The following is a 24,466-nucleotide window of genomic DNA, read 5'->3' as shown; positions in this document are numbered from 1 at the left end:
GAGGGGGGGCTGTAAATAGGTTTATGTGGCTGTCAACAACCTAGCCATCATGGATCTGGAGATTTAAGACTGACTAAGATGGTCCCCACCTGCAGCTGCAACCTCCCCCCCGTACCCAACGACCCCTGGGATCGTAGGCCATCTAAGATTGGGGCCTAACGGTTTTCTCCTCTGACAAGGTCCAACGCTCTCTGACAAATTGGTCTCTTGCTTCGAGCTGCCAATCAATCCATCAAAAGTGGTTGGTGCAGCGCGGAGATCGATGGGAGATGGCAGCGCTGATCAATATCAACATAAAAGCCGTCCAAAAACAGAGACTTCTGCCTCGGAACAGCTCAAGGTGATCTAACAAGCATGAGGGGAACCGATGCTTTGATGAAGAGCATGATCACATGACTTGGGGATGAGGAGAAGAGAGCAGCGACAACGGGACTGAGAGAGAAAGGAAACTAAAACTAAAGCTGCTTTCGTCAACAAAAATTATGACTAAATATCGTCATCAACGAACCTTCATCACCTGAGGAAAACGAGACGAGACAAAAATGCTGGTCATGTGACGATAACAATGATTAAATATATAATGCAATATCGTAGATGAATAAAAACGAGACTAAAATGTAGATTACAAAATAAAAACTCCATGTTTTCAGTAGTTTCCTCTGGTTTAGTTCTGCTGGGTGACGTCACGTCCTCCATCCCAGTCGCTGCAGCGGGGAATCAGATCCAGAAGATGCAGCTGCAGGTTAGAGGCTGATGCCGTTAACGCAGAGCTCTAGGTTCACGTCAATTAAATACATAGAGAAACACGGGGATCTGCTCTGGGGCTGGGAGAAGAAGAAGAACCATCTTTGGATACACTTTCCTACATAGACGTGGAAAAGAAAACCCAACGTGTCGTCGAAAAAGAAAAAGATGGGGAGAAATGCGGAAAAATAAATATGATGTAAACTCAAATAAGAGTCTTCCGTATCTGGAATGAATGTATTCTTGAGTCTATAAGGTAACAATAATATAATAATAAGATAACCTTGTTTGAATTGTAAAATGGGTTTGGCTAAATGCAATCTTTGACTAAAACGAGACTAAAATGGTCAGACTTTTAGTCGACTGAAACTTGACACGACTAAAAAGAGAATGAACCTGACTAAAACTAATAAAAACTAAAATGATAGCTTGACCCAACGACTAGACTAAAACTGCTCTGCTACTTTTCTGCTAGATCAGAATGCAAGACTACCTGTGATTCCTAGAGGCTCCAAAAGCAGAACTGGAGGCAGAACCTTCAAATTTAGGCCCCTAACCTGGAATAATCTTCCAGTCTTGGTCCGAGAGGCGGAAACACTCTCTGCCTTTAAGAGTCGGCTTAAAACCTTCCTCTATGAAACATCCTATGCTTAGAGTCAGCTAGCCTGATGTTACTGTGTCTTTGGGATGTTTTGCTGTTCTTCTGTTTTCTGATGCTTGTGTTTTATTTCATGATGTATGACATCTGATCACTTTTATCACTGATGCTGATCCTTTTCTGATGCTTATGTTTTATGATGTGTGAAATGTGATCACTTTTATCTCTGTTTTTCGTGTTGTGAAGCTTCATGAGATGACCTTTGTTATGATTTGACATTATACAAATAAATTGAATTGAACTGAAATTGAAACAGGCTGTCAAAAACAACACTATTGGCGGTTAGAAAGAGGCCCGTGTGGGTGTCTGGGGGGGTTAGAGGGTCCCCAGACCCCCATCCCATCACACCCCACACGTGTCCATCGGTATCCATGAACCTTTGCATAATCATCCCATTCAGGAAATAAACCACAGCTGCTAACAATGTCAAACGGGGGTTTGTGGGGGGGTTTAAACAGTTTGCCACAGCGGCTGAAACCGAGCGGCCCTCCAGCCACCGGTGAGCAAGGTAAGGAGGCAGCTGCAGAGCTACATCAACAGAAGTCATTATCTCAGCACCATGGCGACCGTCTTAGTTGTCACAGCAACCTTTGTCGAGTCTAGTGCTCGTGAGAGAGTGTGTGTGTTAATAAAATCCAGCAGATTAGCCCATGGGCAACTACAGAGATCATTATGGTGATTGCTCCTAAAAGAGGCGCTTCCCCCAGGACGGCGCCGCGGCATCAACATGTTTTCAGAGCCATATCGCGCCGCTTGTCGAGTCCAGGTTGGGAGCAATCGAGCGGCTTCCCTCCCCCCGCAGAAACCGCCTCCCGCCCCTCCGCCGGTGCTTTAATAACCTCCACAGTAATGTCATTAGCAAATTAGCATCTACGGGCCCCTCCAGGCTTCGGTGTGCAGCGAAGCCGGATTCCATCGGAGGCGGGAGCGCCGTTGTTTAGGAACCAGCGGCGGTGAAGGTGACGCGCCGGGAGAACAACAAGGGTGCAGGAAATAAGTGTTTTGCTCCAGCGGAGAATGCCACAGCAATTAAGGAAGTCTTGAGGAGGAGATTATACGCGTGCAAGGTTTCAGGTCGTCACAACTGCATCTCACCTTCAGAACTGGTGCTGTTGTACACCAAAAAAAATAATTAATTAAATGATTATTAAATACATTAAAAATAAATTAAATGTATAAATGTTTTTATTTATTATTTTATTTATTATTAAATAAATTAATAAAAGTAATGACATTTTTTTATATTAAATATTTAATAATCAAGTTGATCAAAACTTTTTAAAGATGTTAAAAAGTCAAACAATCTTAAGTTTATTATTGAAATTAATAATAATTACATTTATTTAATTATTTTATTTATTTAATATATTTTTTTATTATTAAATAAATTAATACATTTAATATTACATTTTTTATATTTAATATTTATTAATCAAGTTGATCAAAACTTTTTAAAGATGTTAAAAAAAATCTTAAATTATTAAATATAATAATTATTTATTTATCAAATGTTTATTGTTGCCTCTTTCCTGCGGTTCCTTGCGGTTCCTGGTAATGGAGACGCGTCAACAATGTGGCTCCTGAAGAGCTACCCAGAACCTTGTCAATGTTTTTATTTTTTCTCTAAGTAGTCTTTGCCCCTTCCATCCATCCACTTAAAAGTGTGAGTTTTGGTAAGAAAGGCGCCGCTGGAGGCGGCGAGGCCGCTGGGCCTCGTGTGGATGGAAAACCTTTCTGGGAAAGTGTGGAGCGCTCCGGTGTTGCTCTGCATCTCATTAGTTCAGTAAAGCGCCGAGTGAAGAAGCATCCTGACAAGTCGGAGCAGACGGATCCAAGTCGGTCTGCAGATCTCATAACCCCCCACCCCCCCCTCCATCAGGCCACGCGGCTGGTGTTTGGCTTTCTGCTCTGCGTCCATCTGTCTCCTCTCAGCTCTGAATGACAAAAGCAGCCATCAGGAGGATACAGCGGGGGGGCAGGCCATCTCCATCTTCCCACTGAAGTGCTTCGTCTCAAACTCAAGTTGAACAAAACTTTTTGAATTTTTGGTCACATGATTCCTGCAAAGCACTTCGTTGAATATTTTCCGTGTCAACATTTACTAGAATCCCCGTTTCTAAGACGATCCTGACTCTAGAAATGTGCAGGAAACGGTTCGTTTCAGAGCGTATTTGGTTCCTGTAAAACCTGCAAAATGGAGAGTTTAGAGCCAAGGGGGGCAAGGGTCCATCCATCCATCCATCCATGATCCATCCATCCATCCATCCATCCATGATCCATCCATCCATCCATCCATGATCCATCCATCCATCCATCCATCCATGATCCATCGAGACCCTTCCATCCATCTATCCATCCATCCATCTATCCATCCATCCATCCATCCATCCATGATCCATCCATCCATCCATCCATCCATGATCCATCCATCCATCCATCCATCTATCCATCCATCCATCCATCCATCCATGATCCATCCATCCATGGAGCCCCTTCCATCATCCATCCATCCATCCTGGAAGCCTCTTTTCCATCCACTCATCCATCCATCTATCCATCCATCCTGGAAGCCCCTTCCATCCATCCATCCATCCATCCATCCAGGAAGCCTCTTTTCCATCCACTCATCCATCCATCCATCCATCCATCCAGGAAGCCTCTTTTCCATCCACTCATCCATCCATCTATCCATCCATCCATCCATCCATCCATCCATCCATCCATCCATCCATCCACTCATCCATCCATCCATCTATCCATCCATGAAGCCTCTTTTCCATCCACTCATCCATCCATCCATCCATCCATCCAGGAAGCCTCTTTTCCATCCACTCATCCATCCATCTATCCATCCATCCATCCATCCATCCATCCATCCATCCATCTATCCATCCATCCATCCATCCATCCAGGAAGCCTCTTTTCCATCCACTCATCCATCCATCTATCCATCCATCCATCCATCCATCCATCCATCCATCCATCCATCCATCCATCCATCCATCCATCCATCCATCCATCCATCCACTCATCTATCCATCCATCCATCCATCCTGGAAGCCCCTTCCATCCATCCATCCAGGGAGGAGGCTGCACAACTGTAGGAAAACATTATGATATACGCTGCTTAAAAAGGAAGGACTCAGCAGCGGTAGTTCCTGCAGGCCGACCTACGACAGGAACCCCAGAGGTCCCTGAAGGCCTCTTTCCAGGACGGTTCCTGGTAATGGAGAAGCGTAAACAATGTGGCTCCTGAAGAGCTACCCCCCCTCCACCCACCAGAACCTCCTGCAGACCCCCAGCCGTACTCCAGATGTGCAGCTCGTCTGTGTTCAAACAATCCGTCCTGGACCCTGAGATTGCAGTTATATAACATCTTATTTTATGTCTTAATCATATCAGATAAAGAACCATTTCTTAAGAAGTTGACCACATTGTGAATCATAACTGCTCTGCATCTGCTGTCCAACCCGTCATCCAGTCGAGTCGCTTTGTTTTTTTTTCCTTCCCTCCATCCATCTGGAGATGATATCATGAGCCCAACTTTCCTCTCAACTGCTGTCTCCCTTTGTGATAAAACAAATGCCACGCAGATGTCCCTCCACATTCCACACGGTTATCTCTGCTAGGAAAACCGCCTGGTTTTGTTCCGTTTCCACGTTGACTGCCGTCTTTAAAGCGTCCTTTAATTGCGTCGCTGCCTTGTTCCTATAACAGATTACGCTCGTCTCTGTAGGAGGAAGCTCGTTCAAATGTTTTCAGCGTCTTTGAAGATCTGAAACGACTCAGCGGCTTCCGAGGTCGAGCAGGTCAGGCAGTCCGAGGTCAATCTGGCCGACGATGGAGGAAACTCCAGGCCAGATGTGTCGATGGAGAAAATAAAAGTGTGATAAAAGTGTAAAACTGAAGATGGAAATATTGATTATCATCCTGGGAGCCCAATCCATCCATCCAACCATCCATCCATCCATCCATCCTGGAAGCAGGTGGATAAAAAGTATGAAACTGAAGATGGAAATATTGATCTTGAAGCCAGGATTCACAATCATCCCTGTACGGAAGAGTATTAGGGCCACTTAAAAAAAAATAAAAAGAATTCTGAGAAAAAAGTCAGAATTCTGAGAAAAAAGTCAGAATTCTGACTTTTTTCTCAGAATTCTTTTTATTTTTTTTTAAAGTCAGAATTCTGACTTTAATCTCAGAATTCTGACTTTAATCTCAGAATTCTGACTTTAATCTCAGAATTCTGACTTTTTTTTTTTTTACTTTTTTTTTTTTGTTTTTTTGGGGCAGCACGGTGGCTTAGTGGTTAGCACTGTTGCCTCACAGCAAGAAGGTTCCCGGTTCTCCCCGTGCTTGCGTGGGTTGTCTCCAGGTACTCCGGTTTCCTCCCACAGTCCAAAAACATGCACGCTAGGTTAATTGGTGATTCTAAATTGCCCGTAGGTGTGAGCGTGAGTGTGGTTGTGTGCATGGTTTGTGTGTTTATATGTGGCCCTGTGATGGACTGGTGACCTGTCCAGGGTGTAACCCCTGCCTCTTACCTGAAATGAGCTGGGATAGGCTCCAGCAGACCCCCGTGACCCCGCAAGGGATAAAGCGGGTATAGATAATGGATGGATTCTGACTTTTTTCTCAGAATTCTGAGATTAAAGTCAGAATTCTGACTTTTTTCTCAGAATTCTGAGATTAAATTCAGAATTCTGACTTTTTTCTCAGAATTCTGAGATTAAAGTCAGAATTTTGACTTTTTTCTCAGAATTCGTTTTATTTTTTTTTAAGTGGCCCTAATACTCTTCCGTATCCCTGATACCTTCCCTCCATCGAATGAATAAACTCATTTTATAAAATATGCTTAAGATAATCTTCACAGGTTTTTGAGCTCCTGACTTTTCAGAGATTAACTCCTGAAGCTCCTGTTTTGTTTCACAAACACTTCTGATTACGATCAATCATGTCGGCAGGCTTTCTGAGGGTGACCTGACGCGTGGGAGCCGCTAAACGAATCCCAAACAAACAACCTCAACAGCCAATTAGAGGCAGGCCTGCTGGAACGCACCAGACGAGCTGCAAGTCCTTTAATTGATTCATAACACTTCTCGCCAAGATGAATGCAAATACTGACTCATTCATCAATTATTCATGCTCGCTGATCTCACGCAGACGCATCTGAACAATGGCAGGTGTCCCGCTGAAGACCGGCGGAGCACAATGGCCCACACCTCCGCACCGGCTTCATCCAGATCCCCGCTCTTTGTGCTCGTAGTCGGAGGGTGAAGCACGATTTAGCGGAGCTGCTGAGGCCTCCGTGTTTGGTGTGCCGCCAGAACACGCAGCGTGTGGCCCGAGCGACTAAAGAAGACGGAAACGCCGGGAATAAGAGAATCTCATTTCAGGCGTCTACGGCTCGGCTTTGCGACCGTGAGAGAAAAAAGAAGCAGACGCCTCTGAAAATGCTCGCCGCTCGCGTGAAAACCAACGACGAGGCGGAGAGCAGACGCTGCACTCGAGCTGGGAATCGTCCCCCTTTTTTCTTCTGCCACTTACTTCTCCGTTGAAAAGCAGGCGACCAAAGAGCAGGCGGGCCTCCTCCAAGCCTCCCTCCAGATACACAGCCCCTGAAACAGATAGAAAACATCCTTAATTCAGTTTTTTTAACAACGTGGAAATATTTTCCACAAGAACGCAGATTTAGAGTCCCCCGTAAAAGCAGGACGTCACTGGTGGAAGGAATTTCTCCCAAATCTGAGGCAATTTCTCACTTCTCTCCTAATGGAAAACTTAAAATTAATTGAAGCCGGCAATGAGTTATAATTGCTTTATTAAAAGTAGGAGCGCATTTTTATTGCTTTTTGGCGGTTAAAATGACCTCAGGGCTCCTGTGCAGGCCCAGCTCCCCCACCCTCCCTGTCAGGGGAGAGAGGAGGAGGAGGAGGAAGAGCCTGCATCACCACGGTGAGGTGAGCCCGGTTGTCTTGAACCCGGTTATTAATTGGCGTGTTTAAAATGTTTAAAAATGGGATTCTGATCTGAAATATGTACTAAGTGCACCATAAAACAACCAGACACTTATGGCGCTTTTCCACTAGAACCTACTCAGCCCAACTCGACTCGCTTTTGCGCTTTCCCACTAGGGGTCTAACGTGCCGAGTAGATACTTTTCTGTAACTATTCTGCTGAGGTTCTAAGCGGCTGAGTCGGGCTGCATTTGACTTCATCCCACCACAGGCCACCGATTGGTCGGGGGGTTGGACGTCTAAGTTAGGAGGCGGAAATCAGTGAAAGAGCGACTGACGGCGGCTTCTTGTTCATTTTATTCAACAGCCAATGGCAGTGCAAAAGCCTGTTTGGTGATCCAAATCTGAGGCGCAGATGATCATAAACCTGGTGGCTGAGGAGAGAATTAAAAAGGGATCTAGACGGGCGATAAGGAACGACCAGATCTACAAACTTAAAAAAAAGCGTTGCTGCTTGAAGCTTCTTTCACTCTCATTTTTTAACTTGATATTGAACACAAGCCACAGACCCAGCAGCACATCTATCATCTCCTCCAGGTTCTACATCTTTAGTTGTCTTCTTCTTCATTTAGATCACACAATCAAATACGTCACAGCAGCTTCGCTCCAACCTCCTACTTCTGCTCCAGGTGCTGAATTGTAGTAGAAAAGAAACCAGACCAAGTTGAGTCGACCTGAGTAGGTTCTAGTGGAAAAGCGCCATTACATCCACGCCATTTGGTACTGCACGCTTGTCACAAAGTCACTTTCAAATTTCTTGGGCTGCCACATCCCCTTATCTCCATCCCTCTGCTTACTTGTCGACATCAATAAATCTGACAAATTCAAACAATAAATTAATCCTTGTAGCCCTAACTATCGCCAAGAAAATTATTCTCATGAACTGGAAATACAAGAAATAAATAAACATAGCACAATGGGAAAATGTACTAATTGACGACATCTCCATGGATTATCACACCCAACACTCTCCATCTGGCTGCCACTCATCAACTTTCTACACACCTGATTTGTCATCTGTCTTCATTTTTATTTATTTTTTTATTTAGAATTTCCATCTCTGTTTTGCCTGAGAACCGTTCGTCCTATTTTTTTTTTTAATTTTTTTTTTCGAAAACCAAACAAATTAATTAACACACACACACACGAACAGACATTACATTCAATAAAATAAATAAATAATTGGCGTGTAAAGAAAGAGGGAACACGCCAGCCCACTATCACGGGGTCGATGTTTACCGGATGCAACTTGAACTGCACACACAAGAAGACGAGAGATATTTGACAGAAGATTGCTTCCAAAAGAGAGCGAGTATCCCACGTGTGTCTCTGTACGACAGCGATACTTCTTTTCACAACTCTCCATTGTGTCTTTTTGTCGTTTCGTGTCTTCCCCCGTTTCCACTGGAATCAGTGGAACCATCTCGGTGCCTTAAAGCTGCATACGACTTCTAAACCATCACACTTAGGCTGGCTCATTCAATTTAGAAAGCAATAACCACCTGGCAAATTGGGTACACAATCGTGCAGTGGTTTTTATTATGGGCATAAATGAGCCGGTGGAAATGGGGCGCGGTGCGGTCGCGAGACTAAATGTGCAAACTGCTTTCATGGACGACATCAAAAACATATGAGGGATTCATCATCTGAGGAGGGAAAACTGCTTTCAGATGGCTAACAGGCCATTTATGCACACGCACACACGCACGCACACACACACGCACACACACACACGCACACACACACACAGAGCGATGAAGACGCAGCCTACATAACCGAGACCATAAAGAAACACAAACAAAGCGCGCAGCACAAAGACAAACACAAATGCACTCCCACTCGATCTGCTCTTTACTTCTAAACAGAACGGGAAATTACAAACAGCCATTGCCCAAATGTTCGTAAAATTTGATTAAGCCTGACACCTCTGTCTCACCCAGCAGCCACTTTAGTAACTTCGGATGCCTTTTTATTAATATAAAAATATACCGGAGTGGCAAAGTAATGAATGCAGCTTTGAATTTTGGGAGGCGCCGTGGCCATTAGCCAGAAAGCAATTTCCTTATGCCCGTGTGAGATCCAAACAAAGCGGGCCTGTAAATCAATACCTATAAATCTTCAGCCTTCGTTGAGTCTACAAACACAGAAAGCCACTAAAGCCCTTGCAGATGTGTAGCAAGCGAAAGCGTCTGCAGCCTCGACCTTGACGGGCCGAGGATCCGCGGAGGTCGACCACAAGAGGCCCCGGAGACGGGAGCCGTTCTTGGCCTGGAGTCGTGGTTTCACCCCAACCTGGACCACAGCAGATGTTTCTCTGGAGGCCAGCTGTTGGAGGCTAAACCTCCCACATAATCTGATCCGGTTCTGAGCGTCTTTCAACCGTCGTTCAGAGTGAGTTTGGGCGCCGCGAGGCACGTTTCCTCGCGTACTGATGACAAAGCAGATCTGGAAAGTTTTTGTCAAACGGAGCCTTCAAAGTCATCGAAATTCAAAGTTTTTCTTATTAGATTTTCAAAACTTCTTCCAAGAGGGAGGAGAATATGGAGGTGCGCGGAGGAGAAAACCAGGACCGCCTCCAGGGACTTTAAGAGGTATTAAAAATCGAAAAGCAACAGCTTTGGTGTCAATCAAAGGGCCCGCGGATGAAGAAACCAAGATGAAGTCTAGCGAGAAACACTCCTGAAAAGGAGGCCGTCTGTGCAAAAAGTGCGCCCCAAAGCAATCCAATCAAACACACAACTCGCTGCAATCATTAAACGGAGATCTGTGCCTCTCCGTCCACCCCATCAGCCTGCAAAGTTGCATCTGACGCCCCGAACACACACAACTCCACAAAGACACACTGCAAACTCAACTGGCAATTATAGATCTCCCTCTCTCTCTCCAGCTCATCTTGCAGTAGCATCGTGTCTCCGGCCAAATCGTTCTGCAGTCTCCGAGCTCCGGCACATTCGGCCCGCCGAGTTGTCGGCGCTGCCAGGAACGACAGCGCAACACGGCAGAAGGCCTACGACCGAGATGAACCTGCTCAGAATATGCATGAAGGATCCCACTAAGACCCGCTGGGCCGCCGACTCCCACAGAACTGGAGTTCAGCGGAGTACCGGGGAGTTTGGACACAACCTACTCCTGTATCAGAATGTACCACAGATACTAGACACAGAGTCATGAACAAAAGTTAATACTTCATCTTTTAATCCTGTGTTGGTCCTGGACCGTTCAGAGGTTTATAAAATAGAAACCAGCAGCAGGATTTTAATATCTATTCTGTGACAAAATGGAGTTTTATGGTCAACTCTCTTGGTCTCGGACTCGGGTCTCGGACTCGGGTCTCGGACTCGGGTCTCTTGGTTTTACTGAGGACTCGGGTCTTTTGGTCTTAGTGAGGACTCACTGGACTAACTGCAGCTGTTTTATGGAGGTTCTGGGGAGACCAATGAAAACAGCGTTACAGTAGTCCAATCTACTGAAGATAAAATCTGGACCAGGTCTTCTAAGTCCTGCTGAGACATCAGTCCTTAAATTATTAATATTTCTTTGGGTGATAACAGTCTGATTTCACTACTTACTTAAAACTCAGGTCCGAGTGCAGAACCACTCCCAGATTTGTAGCTTGGCTCTTGGTTCTGGTCGAGTGCTGACTTTTAATCTTTTTCCTTTGGCTCCAAACACTATTATTTCTGTTTTGTCTTCATTTAACTGAAGAAAATTCTGGCACATCCACTCTTTAAGTGGATCAATGTATTTGATCGATGTTTGAATTAGCTTATAGTCTCCAAGTGAGAGGGTTATATAGAGACGTGTGTCATCTGCATAGTTATAGTAACACATTTGGTTGAGCGAGTGGGGGAATATAGATGTTAAACAACTGAGTCCCCAGAATTGAACCTTGGGGAACTCCACATTATTTATGTTAGCTCCAGTTTGTAGTTACCTAAATACACAAAGTACCGTCTGCAGTCCGTGTGTTAACTGTGATAAACAGCTCTCATTTCAGGGGAGTATTATGGGAGGCACATGGAGGATACGATGGAAATAATCGGGTTGGTGAACAAGTTTTAAAGATTATTAACAGATTAGATGACCACCATTGTTGCAGTGCTCTATAGACAAATATGACATTATCAGTCCCGTCGACTAAAACCTCAAACGGGATCAGGGTGTCTACATATTTGACCTAAGTAAATTTAAGAATCTTTAATACCATTTTCAAACAAAATTTAAGACCATAAATACAAGTCACTAAGAAATCCAGCGCTGAGGTCGAGGTTGCCAGATCTGGCTGACAGGTTCCAGCGCATACGCGATGAAAAACCCACTGAAATAATGAAAAAACAGCCCCAAAACAGCCCAAATCCTACATTATTTATGTTATAACCGTTATTAAATGCATTATAAATTTCAAGCTTCAAAAAACCACTAAATAACCCCAAAAAAGTTCAGGCTCCAAACAAAGACTACAATTAAATTGAGTAGATTAAAGCAAATAATATATCAGTGAGTTTATTGTGTACGTTTCTACTTTTCTCTGCCGTAAGGGAAACTTTTTTGTTAATAATTTCTCCTAAATATTTAGTAAAACCAGGAAAAGCAGCCCAAATATTTATTTGTCAGCCCAAATGGGCTGAAACTTGCCCAACCTGGCAACACAGATTTAGAACATCTGCAGGAGATTCTCCTCAAAATGAAGAAATAAACTTTTTAATGATGACTTGATACAATCCCTATAAAATTAAGACCCTTGGATTGAGATTTAAGACAAATTAAGAGATTTAAAAGGCCTTATTTTAGCAAAAAATGTTAAGGCCTTTTAAGGAGCCGCGGCCACCCTGAGGATGGTGCACCAGGACGATGATCCAGAGCACATTTCTAACCAAAATGTCCAAAACCGTCATAAAAATGGATAAACGACTACTGCACGTTATGGCTGATGAAGGAGGATCTTCACGCTACTCAATCATCTATCTTTGTTAAATACATAATGGCACATCTGAGGCTGAAGATGCCGTGAAATATACTTTGACTACATGCATAAACGAGTAAAGAGGATTTGTTTTTGTTGCTTTTCTTTGTTAGACCAGCTACTTTCCCAACTTTTAACTAGTCCCAAAAAAGCCCAGAGTGTGAAACTTCACACTGCAGATTTGACACAGGTCAGACACGAGAACAAACTGAAATCATGTTGTCGTCTGTTTTTCTTCTTCTTTTTTTAACCAGTGCTGTGCAGAGAGCATCACTCACAGCCAGAGTGGACCAGCCTCTAATGAATCCCCACATCTGTCACCAGCCTCAGTCAGACAGCCGCTGCCGACTGTACAGTGTTATGTTTAGGAACAGAATCCCAATGTCTGCGAGCTTTCAGTGACCAATAAAAAGCCCGAGTCAGGGGCATATGAAACACCAGCGCCTGACAGTCACATTAATAACCAGGAATGAATTATTCAAAAACGCTCAGGCTCTAATCCATCAAATAATATATTAAGCCGCTCCCTCTCGTCTCGATGGGGGCTGAAGCAGCAGACGGACGCAAAAAAAATAAAAAATCAACACATTAGAGGCAGGGAAATAAACAAAAACCAAAATGTGGAAATAGAATTTCCACCTCTGCAGCGACGGTGGCAGCGTGACAGTATTCTGATATCAGATAACCTGCGTTTTAAGAGAGGAGACTTGATGGGAGGGGGGTGCTGCGATGGAGAAACGAGAGGAGAAAGCTACTACAGGACTGCAGCAATTAGCAAAGGGAGCAGCACTGTTTCAGCGAGCACACCGAGCGCATTGTGTATGAATCTGATTCCCAGCAAGTGAGAGATAATCCTTTCTCTGTATTCTTTTTAATGGGAAGAGCTTAGAGAGGGCCCTCACAAAGGTTCACCATCTGTATCCCCCACGACTGCTGGCAGCTTATAATCCACAGATCAACTGTACAAGGAAATTAGGGGGCCATAAAAAAAAAAAACAGAGCAGAGGCCTCTTTTCTTCTTCTCTCAATTCTTCTCAAGCTGTTCAGCAGGAAGGAAGCGACGTTTTCTTATCAGCGAGGAGGACCTGAGAGGGGAACGGGAGGGCGGGCAGGCAGGCGAGTTTCTCTGAATGCACAGAGGGGAGGGGGAAAAAAGTGAAGAGGTAAAGTACAGAAGACGAGGATGAGAGAGAGCGAGGGAAGAGTAGAGGAGGAGGAGGAGGTTAGGAATAGTAGACGGCAGGCCAAAAGAGCCCAAATGAGAATGGCCCACTCCGGCAGAAGTTAATGACGAGGGATCAGAAAAGCAAGATTTCCATTCAACACTTTGAATTATTCAGGGTTGCAGGGCACCTATTTGCATTGCAGATGCTTTTTTCTTCCCGTTCCCCTACCGCTCTGCTTCCATTCTTCCCGTCTCCGGCTCTTTCCCCCTCTTTCTCGAGCGGGAGAATGGCCCTGCCTCGGGGTTAGGAGATAGACACATTCTCAGCCCGGCCCATGCAAAGCAGGAGATTATCTGCCGCTCCCGACAGAGAGCGGGTTCAACGGTCACCGCGGCGGAGAAACAAATAAAACGGAGGTCAGCAAACACGCATCGCCAGCCGTTAGAGCTATCTGCTGGGGCATTGGATATATTACGATGGTGTCATATTCCTCCGGAGCTCTCAAAATGTGCATGAAGAGAGGTGGATTTAGTATTCTTGGCTGGTGCGTGCTGGATGTAGGTATGTTACAGGAAAAACCCAAGCTAAATCCAGAAACAAGGCAGCGACACATTTCAAAGTGCACGTCTGTCACCGCGCCGCCTGCTGCTTCTGGAGAAGTGGTGGTTTGACGTCTCTGTCAGACGCCAGTTTGACAGCGCTTGGTTGCCCCCCCCCCCTTCCTCGCGGCATCCGACAGCACGTGCCGACAGATCCGAGAGCATCTCGGAGAAAGACGGCACTCTATTGGGTGAGACAGTCGGGGGGGGAGCACTGCGTGACTCACCATGAGTCTGCTGCAGCGTTCACCTGAAAACACCCAAACTACGTGCTTTTATGCATCAAACAATGACGAAACCCCTCCAAAATAGAGCAGACAAAACTAAGTACCCCCTGACTGCCTCCATAGGATTTAAGAGGGTGCTGATGAACTGATCATCTGCAGGTGTGCAGATCGCTATCAAATCAAATCAATCTTTATTTGCATAGCGCTTTTCATGCAAGTAAAGAATGCAAAACAAAGCGCTTTACATAAAACATAAAACTTAATAACGACCCCCAGGACGACCCTGCAGGCCAGAGTCACTCCCAGCATGGAGGCTCCCCATGAGGAAACACTGGAGCTAAGAGCTAAAAGAAAGCAGGATAAGATAGGCTAATGAGGCGTCTGAAGTAGGGCTGCAATGATTCCTCGAGTAACTTGATTACAAAAAATGATCGGGGAACTTCCTCCACCTCGAAGCCTCGTTTAATTAAAAAAATAATGTAACTTCACATTTCGCACGGGTTCTTTTTAACGTGACACAACGTGCTAACATGCATGTGTCCCTTATAAAGCGGAAGAAAACGGCGTCGCACTTTTCGTAAAGTTTGTTAACAATTTTAGCTGCACAGACGTCGAAGATGTTGAAGGTGTGGGTTTATTTCATATTAAAAATAAATAGAAAATATATAAAAAAAAATTATAAAAAAGGCCCCGGTCCACATGGTGTAAGACTCAAGCATTTCTGTTGAAACGTGTTGGTTCTGAATGTGAAGTTGCACAATTGAAAAGCAGTGTTTAAGAATATTTTTTATTTTTGATACTTAGAAAAAATACGTTTTTTTTTTATGTTTCAGGAAATGTTAAGTTTAAAATAATTGTATTTATTTTTTTATTGGAAAATTTAACAAACAGTTTACTAGTTTGCATAATATGTAAATAAATGTCAATTATTCTCAAAAAAGAAACAAATTGGTTGTTTTTAATCTTTAGTAATCTGTCTCGTTTTCTATTGTACATCTATAATTGGGCTTTAATAAAGCAAAAGTAAGTTTAATCCGATTACTCGATTAATCGATGGAATATTTCATAGAATAATTGATCACCAAAATATTCGATAGCTGCAGCCCTAATCTGAAACAATCTTCTCATGACAGATCGAATAAATAAACCGACGCAGGATCGTTTGACCCCAAGGCTCCATGTCAGGTGACAACCAGGGAGCATTTCAGGACACGGCAGTGGAGGCGTCATGGTTGAGACCCGAACACCTGACAATCATGGACGAACAGGATAAGCATATGAAGGAAACCAGCAAATCCACATCAGGATAGCTGAAAAATAAAAGAATCAAGGTTTAAAAACCTAGAGATCAAGCCAACTAAAATACTGTGACAGGACTTTCCCTCTAACTACCTCTAACTTTAGCCCCAATCCAGTGGTAACTAATATATATAACTAACTGTTAGAATCTGGAACAATTTAGGAAGAATCCCCGGCCTTCATAGGGGCTCAGACTTCTCCCCTATCGTTAACAATCACCTATTTCCGCCTATTTTACAACCAAGGGACTTTTCAGAGCTCTAATTCCCATCTATTTAGTTTTTTCCAAATAAGGCATTTTGCTCAGAATCAGAACCCCAAATTCCCTAGTCGTCCCCCAGAATCATTGATTGATTCACTACTGTCTCTTGATCATGAACAAGAGAGGCTCATTTCTAGCATTTACAGCTTAATCAACAATTCTCTTGGCCCAGTGTCGAGCTTGGAGTCACGCTACCTGACGATTACTGGGAACAAGTATTACGGTTGGTTCATTCCTCCTCAATCTGTGCGAAGCACGGCCTACTACAATGTAAAGTAGTGCACAAAAAGCCTCTGTCTAAAATCCTCCATGAACTGAATCAACTCTGTGAAGAAGAATACGACGATGGAGAGACGGATGAAAACGCTGCTGTTAGAGGTGGATCAACAAACATCTGTGCTACAGGGCTACTTAACCCTTTATGACCTACCATAGAACAAATCCGCCTAAGCATATTTTTACACGCTATACTGCCACTTTATGGAGTATTTTTATTTGCTACGCATCAAAACGACCCATATAAGCCAATCTTTAATAATCTGGATGTTACAAGACCAAACTAACTAAATAAATTGCTAAAAAGTGCAAATAACTACTAAAAAAATGTAAATGTTTTTTTTTAATTTTACACACTTTTCTAAATACAGAAATCACACAGCTACAGCTAGATCCCCCCAAATTGTCAATGGAAAAAAGTAACAGAAGCCTTTCAAACCAGAGTAAATTTATCTGGAATGCATTCATACTTTAGTTTTTCAGATATATCACTTTAGATATCGTGTTTAGATATCGTGTCTTCATCCGGAGCTGAAATCAGCTCCATAACTTTGCTCACGGTAAACCGTGGTGGATCCATAATATGTGTGTGTGTGGGCTTGTATAGTGAGTGTGTAGTGTGTGTGTGGGTCGTCGCTGAATAATCTTTCGTGAAAATCTCTGATAAAAAGCACGAACAAGAGCACAAATTCAAACCTACTAGTGTCCCGGGGGAATGACGTCACCTCCATTTTCGCGGGAAGTGGAGTTAAAAACTACTGTGTAAATATCCAACCTGATAACACGTGATGATGTACGTGTCCACGTATGTCAACGCGTGTCAACGTATGTCAACGTATGTCAACGTGTGTCAACGTATGTCAACGTAGGACGTGCTGTTAACACGTACCGGATCTATAAATAACCCACAATGTCAATTATGAAGATTTCCGTGTGAGTTTACTGGATTATTATGTGATTTTTCCAAACGATTTAATGGATTCAAACTCTGGGACACTAAATGTAGGATATGTAAGTGAAGCTCTTCCTGTTTGACCTGCAGAAAGAATTATTGCTCTGTTTTATTTGGCTGTAATTGTACATTATGAAAATCAATATGCAAACGGGAGCACCGGCGCTCCAGCCGGTCATAAAGGGTTAATAAAAGTTGCTGCCCATGTGAGATTCTCTTTGCCCAACCAAGTTTTACAAGACTGTAAATCAGTGACGGAGGGGGGGGGGGGATTAGAAGAGAGATTTGAGCTAAAAAAAAAGGAAAATAAAGGAAAGACAGGCCATTTCTGAAGCGACACTGAAGGACTTGGATTTGTGCCCCTCAGCGTTCGTCAGCAGTGAGTGGGAAGGCGAGGGGGGGGGGCATCTTGGAGTTAGTAATCCAAAGCCATCCCCACGGGGGCATCTCTGACAGTTTTCTCACAGGTTCCTTTAGAACAAGAACCCTGTTTATTCATCACTTTCAGATAGAAGAAGAGGAGGGGGGGGGGGCAATGAGGCGGTGACAGCCACAGGACAGAATAGATTATGACTTTGTCTCTCACGATAATGAACCCGTTACGAGCAAAAGGCCCCCCGGGGCCGACGAGGGGGGGGCCGCGGAGCCAGTCAGCACTTTCCCAGCCCCTCCCCGCGAACCGCCGCCGTCGGCGCAGAGGGAGGGTGGGGGGGCTGAAAGAGAGGCGGGAAAGAGATCTCTTTAAAGCCACCCACTTTCGGTATCTATCATCGGGGGACGCCGCGGCGGCTGAGCCGCTTCAATCGAGATGGCGATAAGATGAAGGAAGCTGCCGACGCTGCAGCTCTCCAGGATCCCGGCCGGGCTTAGCGCTGCCCCCCCCGGGGGCCGGACTCACCTGCACGCGCTCCTAATCACTGCACCAAACCCAATCAGCGGATCGGCAGCGGCCGGGAATCTTAAGCTCCGTGTTTGGCGCGGGGTAAACGCAGGTAGCGCTCCGGGGAGGTCACACGACGTCTCCGGGGATCAATAACGCTGCGTAACGCTCCCCGGGCCTGATGGGAGATCCACTGCAGCTATTTACACAGCTCAACACACAAAACTCAATTACGCCATCACTCTAAGTATATGAAGCAGGTGCGTTGAACACATTTGTGCATAAAAGCTGGAATAAAATTACCTCTGAAAATTCCTGCCTTTTATTTAAAGGAGAAGAGAGACTGCTTGTGCTTTTAGTATATGGAAATGCGTCCTTTGCGGAATAGATTTACATATTCAGTTCCTCCACATCAAAGGCGCGCGGCGCCTTGATCTCGAGGGAATCTCACCGATGAGGGCCTCGAAGCAGTTGGCCATGGCGTGTCGCAGGTCCGACTCCCGGCACAGGTCCGGCCCGTGAGCGTAGAGCATGAAGCGATCCAGCTCCAGTTTCTGGGGAGGACAAAAAGCACAGATCCACATCAGCGTTTCCACTTCCAGCCCAGTTGCCACATGCGAGTATAATCCTGTTTTATTTTCATACAGCTCATTTTTATAAGCTCTCTGGAAGAAACCAGCATTTTTTTTTTATTTTCCTTTTTAAATAATAAAAAAAGGCCCCTGAAAAACTGGAGGGAATGGAAAAGCTTCCCTGCCCTTGCTGGAAAAGGTTCTGCTTCACGGCGCTGACAGATGTGCTCATGTGTTGTCCAGCTGTGGCGCGATGCACTAAGCCGGCGCTGGAGGAGCAGCGCTCACACATGTGGACGAGGCCCGTGCGCGGCACACGGTAAACGCCGGATAATCCCAAGATGAAATGTGAAAGAGTGCAGCAGTGACCTTCATTCACTGTGGAAAGCAGTTCTCTGGCTGGTCAGCTACTTTTCACATCAGCAGCGTGAGCTCCGGGCGCCCAGATGGCTCCCCGAGATCCCTGTTTTCACTTTAACACAATAGCTGGAAGGTATATTTAAATAAATTGTGTCAAAGTAAAGGCAACACCAGTGTGATTACATAAATATATATATATAAATATATACTACCGGGCCGCAGTAAATAATCTGCCGCTCCATTTCACAATTTATGAAGTAAAAACCTAAATACTCCGTTCTATAACATCTCAGCATTTATTGCAGCATCATTGATTTTTCTATTGTCTAACAGGGTTTCTGGAGAGCTGCTTGTAGGGGAATGATGGAGAGGGTTCGGGCGGTTAAAGATGGAGCTGGAGGAGTGTGTGGAGAAGGTGCGAGGAAGACTTTGAAGAAAAAGATTAGCAAGGATGAAGGGAGGGAAGCTTTGAAGAAGATGAAGAGCGGCGAGGCAGATGGACCGGGTGACACGGCAGTGGGATTGTGGACATGTTTGGGAGAAGTGGCAGCAGAGTTCTGAAACTAGATTGTTCAACATGATCTTGGAAACGAAAGGATGCCGGGTGAACGAAGGTGAAGGGTTCTGGCGCCGGTTTTTAACGTGATGAGCCACAACATGAAGATCTGGGATAAAGTAGCAAAATCCCCCCATGTTGCTACTTTATCTCGCACCGAGACAACACTACTGATGCAAATAAGACGATTGATGGAGAATGGTTGGAACCAGCTAGTGTGGTTTCTGTCAGCCTGTTTCAATTCTAGTTTTAGTCTAGTCTTTGGGTCAAGCTATCACTTTAGTTTTTATTAGTTTTAATCACGTTCATTCTCCTTTTAGTCGTGTCAAGTTTCAGTCGACTAAAAGTCTGAGCATGCTCTTATTTTAGTCAGAATTGTCCAGGACCATTTTAATCTAGTTTAAGTCAAAGATTGTATTTAGCCAAACCCATTTTACAATTCAAATATCTTATTATTATGTTATTGTTACCTTATAGACTCAAGAATACATTCATTTCAGATACAGAAGATGCTCTAACGTATGTTAGATTGGTGCAGAGGTGAGGTGTGCTGTAGGCGTGAGGGAGGGAATCACAGTGGAGGTGGGGATGCATCAAACATCAGCTCTGAGCCATTTCCTGATGGATCAAGCAGTACGTTTACATGCGCTAAAAGAAAGTCGAATTATTGCCTTAATCCGACCGATTTTTAAAAGCTGTGTAAACATCTGAGTCGGGCCAAACTGAAGTTCTTGAGATCGACCTTTTACTGACAGATAATCTGAGTTATTCCAGCATGTATACCAACCCACGCTTAGCCGAGCTACTGAACGCCCTGGGAACCCCTCCCTTCTGGAAGTGAGGAGCCGCGGGAATAATAACAGTTATGGCGTCACAACAACACGGTAACAGAAGAAGAAGAGGGAGACTTTGCTGCATCCAACTTGCAACATGATCAGCTTAGTATGTACGACTTTTACAGAACTGCTGCATTGTTCGTGTCCATATTTCTGCATGTTTGAGAACGTCTGAGGTACAAACTGGACCATGCTGGAGTCTGCCACTAGCTGACGGAGGTCTGTAGCACAGGAGCGCCACAGGGGACCTTCCTGGCCCCCCTCTTCTTCACCGTCTACACGGCCAACTTCACCCACCACACAACAAACTGCCACCTACTGAAGTTATCGGACGACTCCGCCATCGTCGGTCTCATGGAGACGAGAGAGAGTACAGAGAACTGAACCACAGATTTTTGGACTGGTGCCAGCGGAACCGCCTCCAGATTAATGCTGGGAAAACGAAGGAGCTGGTAGCGGACTTCCCCCCCTGTCCGGTGAATCTGGGTGTTCACCTGAACAAAAAACTGGACTGGACCATAAACACTCAGGCCAAGCAGACTCCACCTGCTGCGCAGACTGAGGTCCTTCGGAGTGAGGGACGGCCTCCTGAGGACCTTTTATTACTCTGTGGTGGCGTCGGCCATCTTTTATGGGGTGGTCTGCTGGAGCAGCAGCATCACTGCAGCAGTGAGGAACAGACTGGACAAGGTGGTGAGGAAAGCCGGCTCTGTCCTGGGCTGCAGTCTGGACCCTGTGGAGGTGGTGGAGGAGAGGAGGATGGTGGCTAAGCTGTCATGCATCATGGACAACGTCTCCCACCCCCTTCACGAGACTGTCAGAGCCCTGGAGAGCTCCATCAGTGACCGGCTTCGTCACCCGCGATGTGTCACTGAGAGGCATCGCAGGTCCTTCCTCCCCGCTGCCATCAGACTCCACAACCAGGCCTGATCACCGTAGCAACGGACGGTAACAACAAGATGTGCAATATCTGTCTACCTCATAAACATCCTACCTGCTTTCTTTTCCACTACTTTTATTTTCATTTCATTGTATATACTGTTTATATTTTGTAATTATATATTTTTTACTCTTTATCCCTCTTTTGCTGCATGTGTGTGTCGTGTGTACTGCTGCCGCTCAAAGCGAATTTCTCCACTGAGGGATGAATAAAGGAATATCTAATCTAATGTTGTTGTCCTCCTTCACGCTTTTTTACTAATTGTACCGGATGAACGCCAACGCGAAGCATTGCGGAGTCGGACACACCAGATTGTCTTCTCGTGCATGTTTACTTGGATTTCTCTGAACCTCCAGTTTAATCCTCAGCTGGATTGTTGCCGATAGCTGGATTTAGATGTGCGACTGATCGGCTCTGAGCCATTTCCTGATAAGGTCAGACAGGAATCCCGTCCAGACAGGATCATGTTGTTTGCAGATGACAACGGTCTGTGGTGAGAAGGTGGAGGAAACGCCGGAGATGTAGAGGTATGAGGGAGGATGGGCCTTCAGAACAAGCTTGGGTTAATGAAAGAGAAGATTTGCATGGTGACGTTTCTCGAGCTACATCAGGGTCCCCAGCGATGGACGTATCCATCACCCATCATCCTCTCGCTGTTGGACTTGTGTCTCGGTTTTTTGGCCGTGGTATTTAACGGCTGCAAGCTGTTCTCTTTCTCGTTTGTTTGGTGTACTTTGCAAGATTAAAAGTAATTTGAATGATTTCTGTGCCATCCGAGTCCAGCGCTGGGAGAGTTCGTTAGGAGGAGGAAGCTGAAACCAGCCTCTAGTGGAGATGTAGTCAATATTAAAGAATGTGATCTGCTGCTCCATGGGGCTTAAAACGAGGTTACGCTGAAATTATTCACGTCACCAAACTTACAACCAGTGAGTCTCATCTTCTTCACTTGGATATATTAGGGTGTATGAAGGGTGATGGACCTGCAGAAACCATCATACTTGTATTTCAGATAAAGTGCGAAGCCAATATCTTTTGGAAAAAATCATGAAAAATCATGACAAAGTAGAAGTTTTGAGTAAATGTATAATCGATATATTTAATTTTCATCTATTTAGAATCCTTTTTGTTTTTGGTCCCGTTTGTTTTTCTTTTATGAGGCTTTTGTTTTGTTTGTTTTTGTCAGGTTTTTAATTTTAAATAAACAAAAAACCAAAAAGACTTGTATTTCAGTGTGTGCCTCCAGCTTTTAAGTCCATCTCAGTGACATTTTACTGAAATTAGTGGCCCGCCTGCACGATTCCTCATCAGGATTATTAAAAGGACCTTCATTTCTGAACAAATCAGGTCTCTTTTTAATATCAAATACGTTTCAGTGTCAAAGAACCTGACTGGTTCCAGGGGAAAAAAAACCCAAAAGAGCAGCGGGCGAGGGTCCGTAACCCCTCGAGCGGCACGACAGCATTTGGGAACTCTGCTCCGGTTAGGTTCTGATCTAATGAAAGCCGGGATGCGAGCGACTGAAGGCCGGCCACAACTTTTTGGGCGAATCATCTGTGAGCCGAGTCAGAATTAGCCATCCACTCTGCTGGCAGAGCTGCGCAGACAAAACACAGTCAGGGTGCTTTTTAATTGTGGCTGATGACTGTTGGTGGTATCCCACCCCCAAAGAAAACGCACACAAATTAAATCCCGATTGCCAAACACTCCAGCTCGTACGGAGCGCGCTCAGACTCGAGCCTTGAGTGAAGTGGCGGACTGTGGCGTCGCTCGCTCAGGATAGTTTTCGAAAGATAATTGCAAGCGTTCTTGAGCGCGGGGGCTTTGGAGGAGCCTGGTAAACAACTTGGCAACGGCGAACACTGCATCACCCTCACGTTACCGGGAGCGGCAAATTGAAACAAGCCAAACTGCTGCTCGGCACTAATGCAGATTCAGGCGGCTGCATCTTTGTATTCAGCGGGGAGCGACATGAAAGATGGAAGTTTTTAATTGCTTTCTCCACATCACGGGACGATTATTGTTGTGTTCTTTGCAGACATGCCAGAGAGTGCAGCTGGGAGGGAGACAAAGGGAGGGGGGGGACAGGAACTGAAGAGTGTTTCAGGAAGACCTGTAGGGGCCCACAGGGACCCCAGAAGTACCAGGCTAGTGTTCCAAAACAACAACCTTTTAACTCCAATTACAAACCTGAGGGGGCCAAAAAAAAAAGAGGATAGGAACGGCAGAAAGACAAAATAACTCTTCCCCCGTGTGCCCACTTAGAAAGGAGCGACATCACAGCATCAAGCCAGAAGACGGAGCCTCAGAGCCTCCTGCCGGCGTCGTGAGCGCGGCCCCCCGACATGGAGTTGTCTGATGTCAAATAAAAAATGCAATCTGCTCATTTCTTTTTACCCAGCACATCAAGTTAGTCTCACGTGCTTACACGGTATTTCCATGTTTGCATTTAAAAACTGCAGCAGGCTGTTGCTGCTTTGTAGAGCTGCCATTGCAGCTCAGAACACCTTTCAGGAAACTGTGTTAGATTATTTTTAACACCAAAACAAAAGTCCAAACAGACTGGATCACCGCCCAAGTGCTGGAGAGTGTGTGGACATACACATATTCTGGGATTGCCCTGCCCTCAAATCTTTTTGGGATGAGGGAAGTCCTGTGTTATGACATTGAATCTACCTGTCTGTCCTTTTACCTGGGGAACATGGACCTGAAAGTATCTAAGGAGGACAGATATCTACTGAGTCTTTATGGCAGCAAGCAAAAAGGTCGTAACGAGGCGTTGGCTTCGTAAGGAACCTCCTTCTTTCAATGGATGGATAGATATAATAAGCAACATTCAAAATATGGAACGGCTGACCTTCAGTGTGAGACTGCAAAAGCACAAGGGTGATGCTTTCTGGAGAAAGTGGGACAATTATTACATGTAAAGAGGAGACAGCCTGTCTTTTATTTGAAATATTTTCTTTACTGAATGCAACAATAACTCTGCTATAATCTGGATCAACTTACTCCCATGTTTCTGTTCTGGTGATGTTCCTTTTGTTTTTTTACCTCCTATATCTGTTAAACATACCACTACTGACCACTGGGGTATTTTCTGTAACGCCATCTCAGTTACGTCATTGCTCACTGTAGGGTATGAACGTAAAAACTGGGACAAAA

General features: G+C 44.8%; 1 protein-coding gene across 1 annotated transcript in view; it reads right to left on the bottom strand.

The window, feature by feature from the left end:
- Positions 1–24,466, bottom strand: part of drosha (drosha ribonuclease III) — a 152,320-nt gene that overhangs the window by 46,308 nt on the left and 81,546 nt on the right. The window contains 2 exon segments of the mRNA XM_061713722.1: positions 6,950–7,020; positions 18,495–18,597. Of these exon segments, the coding sequence (XP_061569706.1) occupies positions 6,950–7,020; positions 18,495–18,597 (174 nt within the window).

The sequence above is a fragment of the Cololabis saira genome, chromosome 22 (genome assembly GCF_033807715.1).
Source record: "Cololabis saira isolate AMF1-May2022 chromosome 22, fColSai1.1, whole genome shotgun sequence".
NCBI lineage: Eukaryota > Metazoa > Chordata > Actinopteri > Beloniformes > Belonidae > Cololabis > Cololabis saira.
This window is presented reverse-complemented; position numbering and strand designations above follow the sequence as displayed.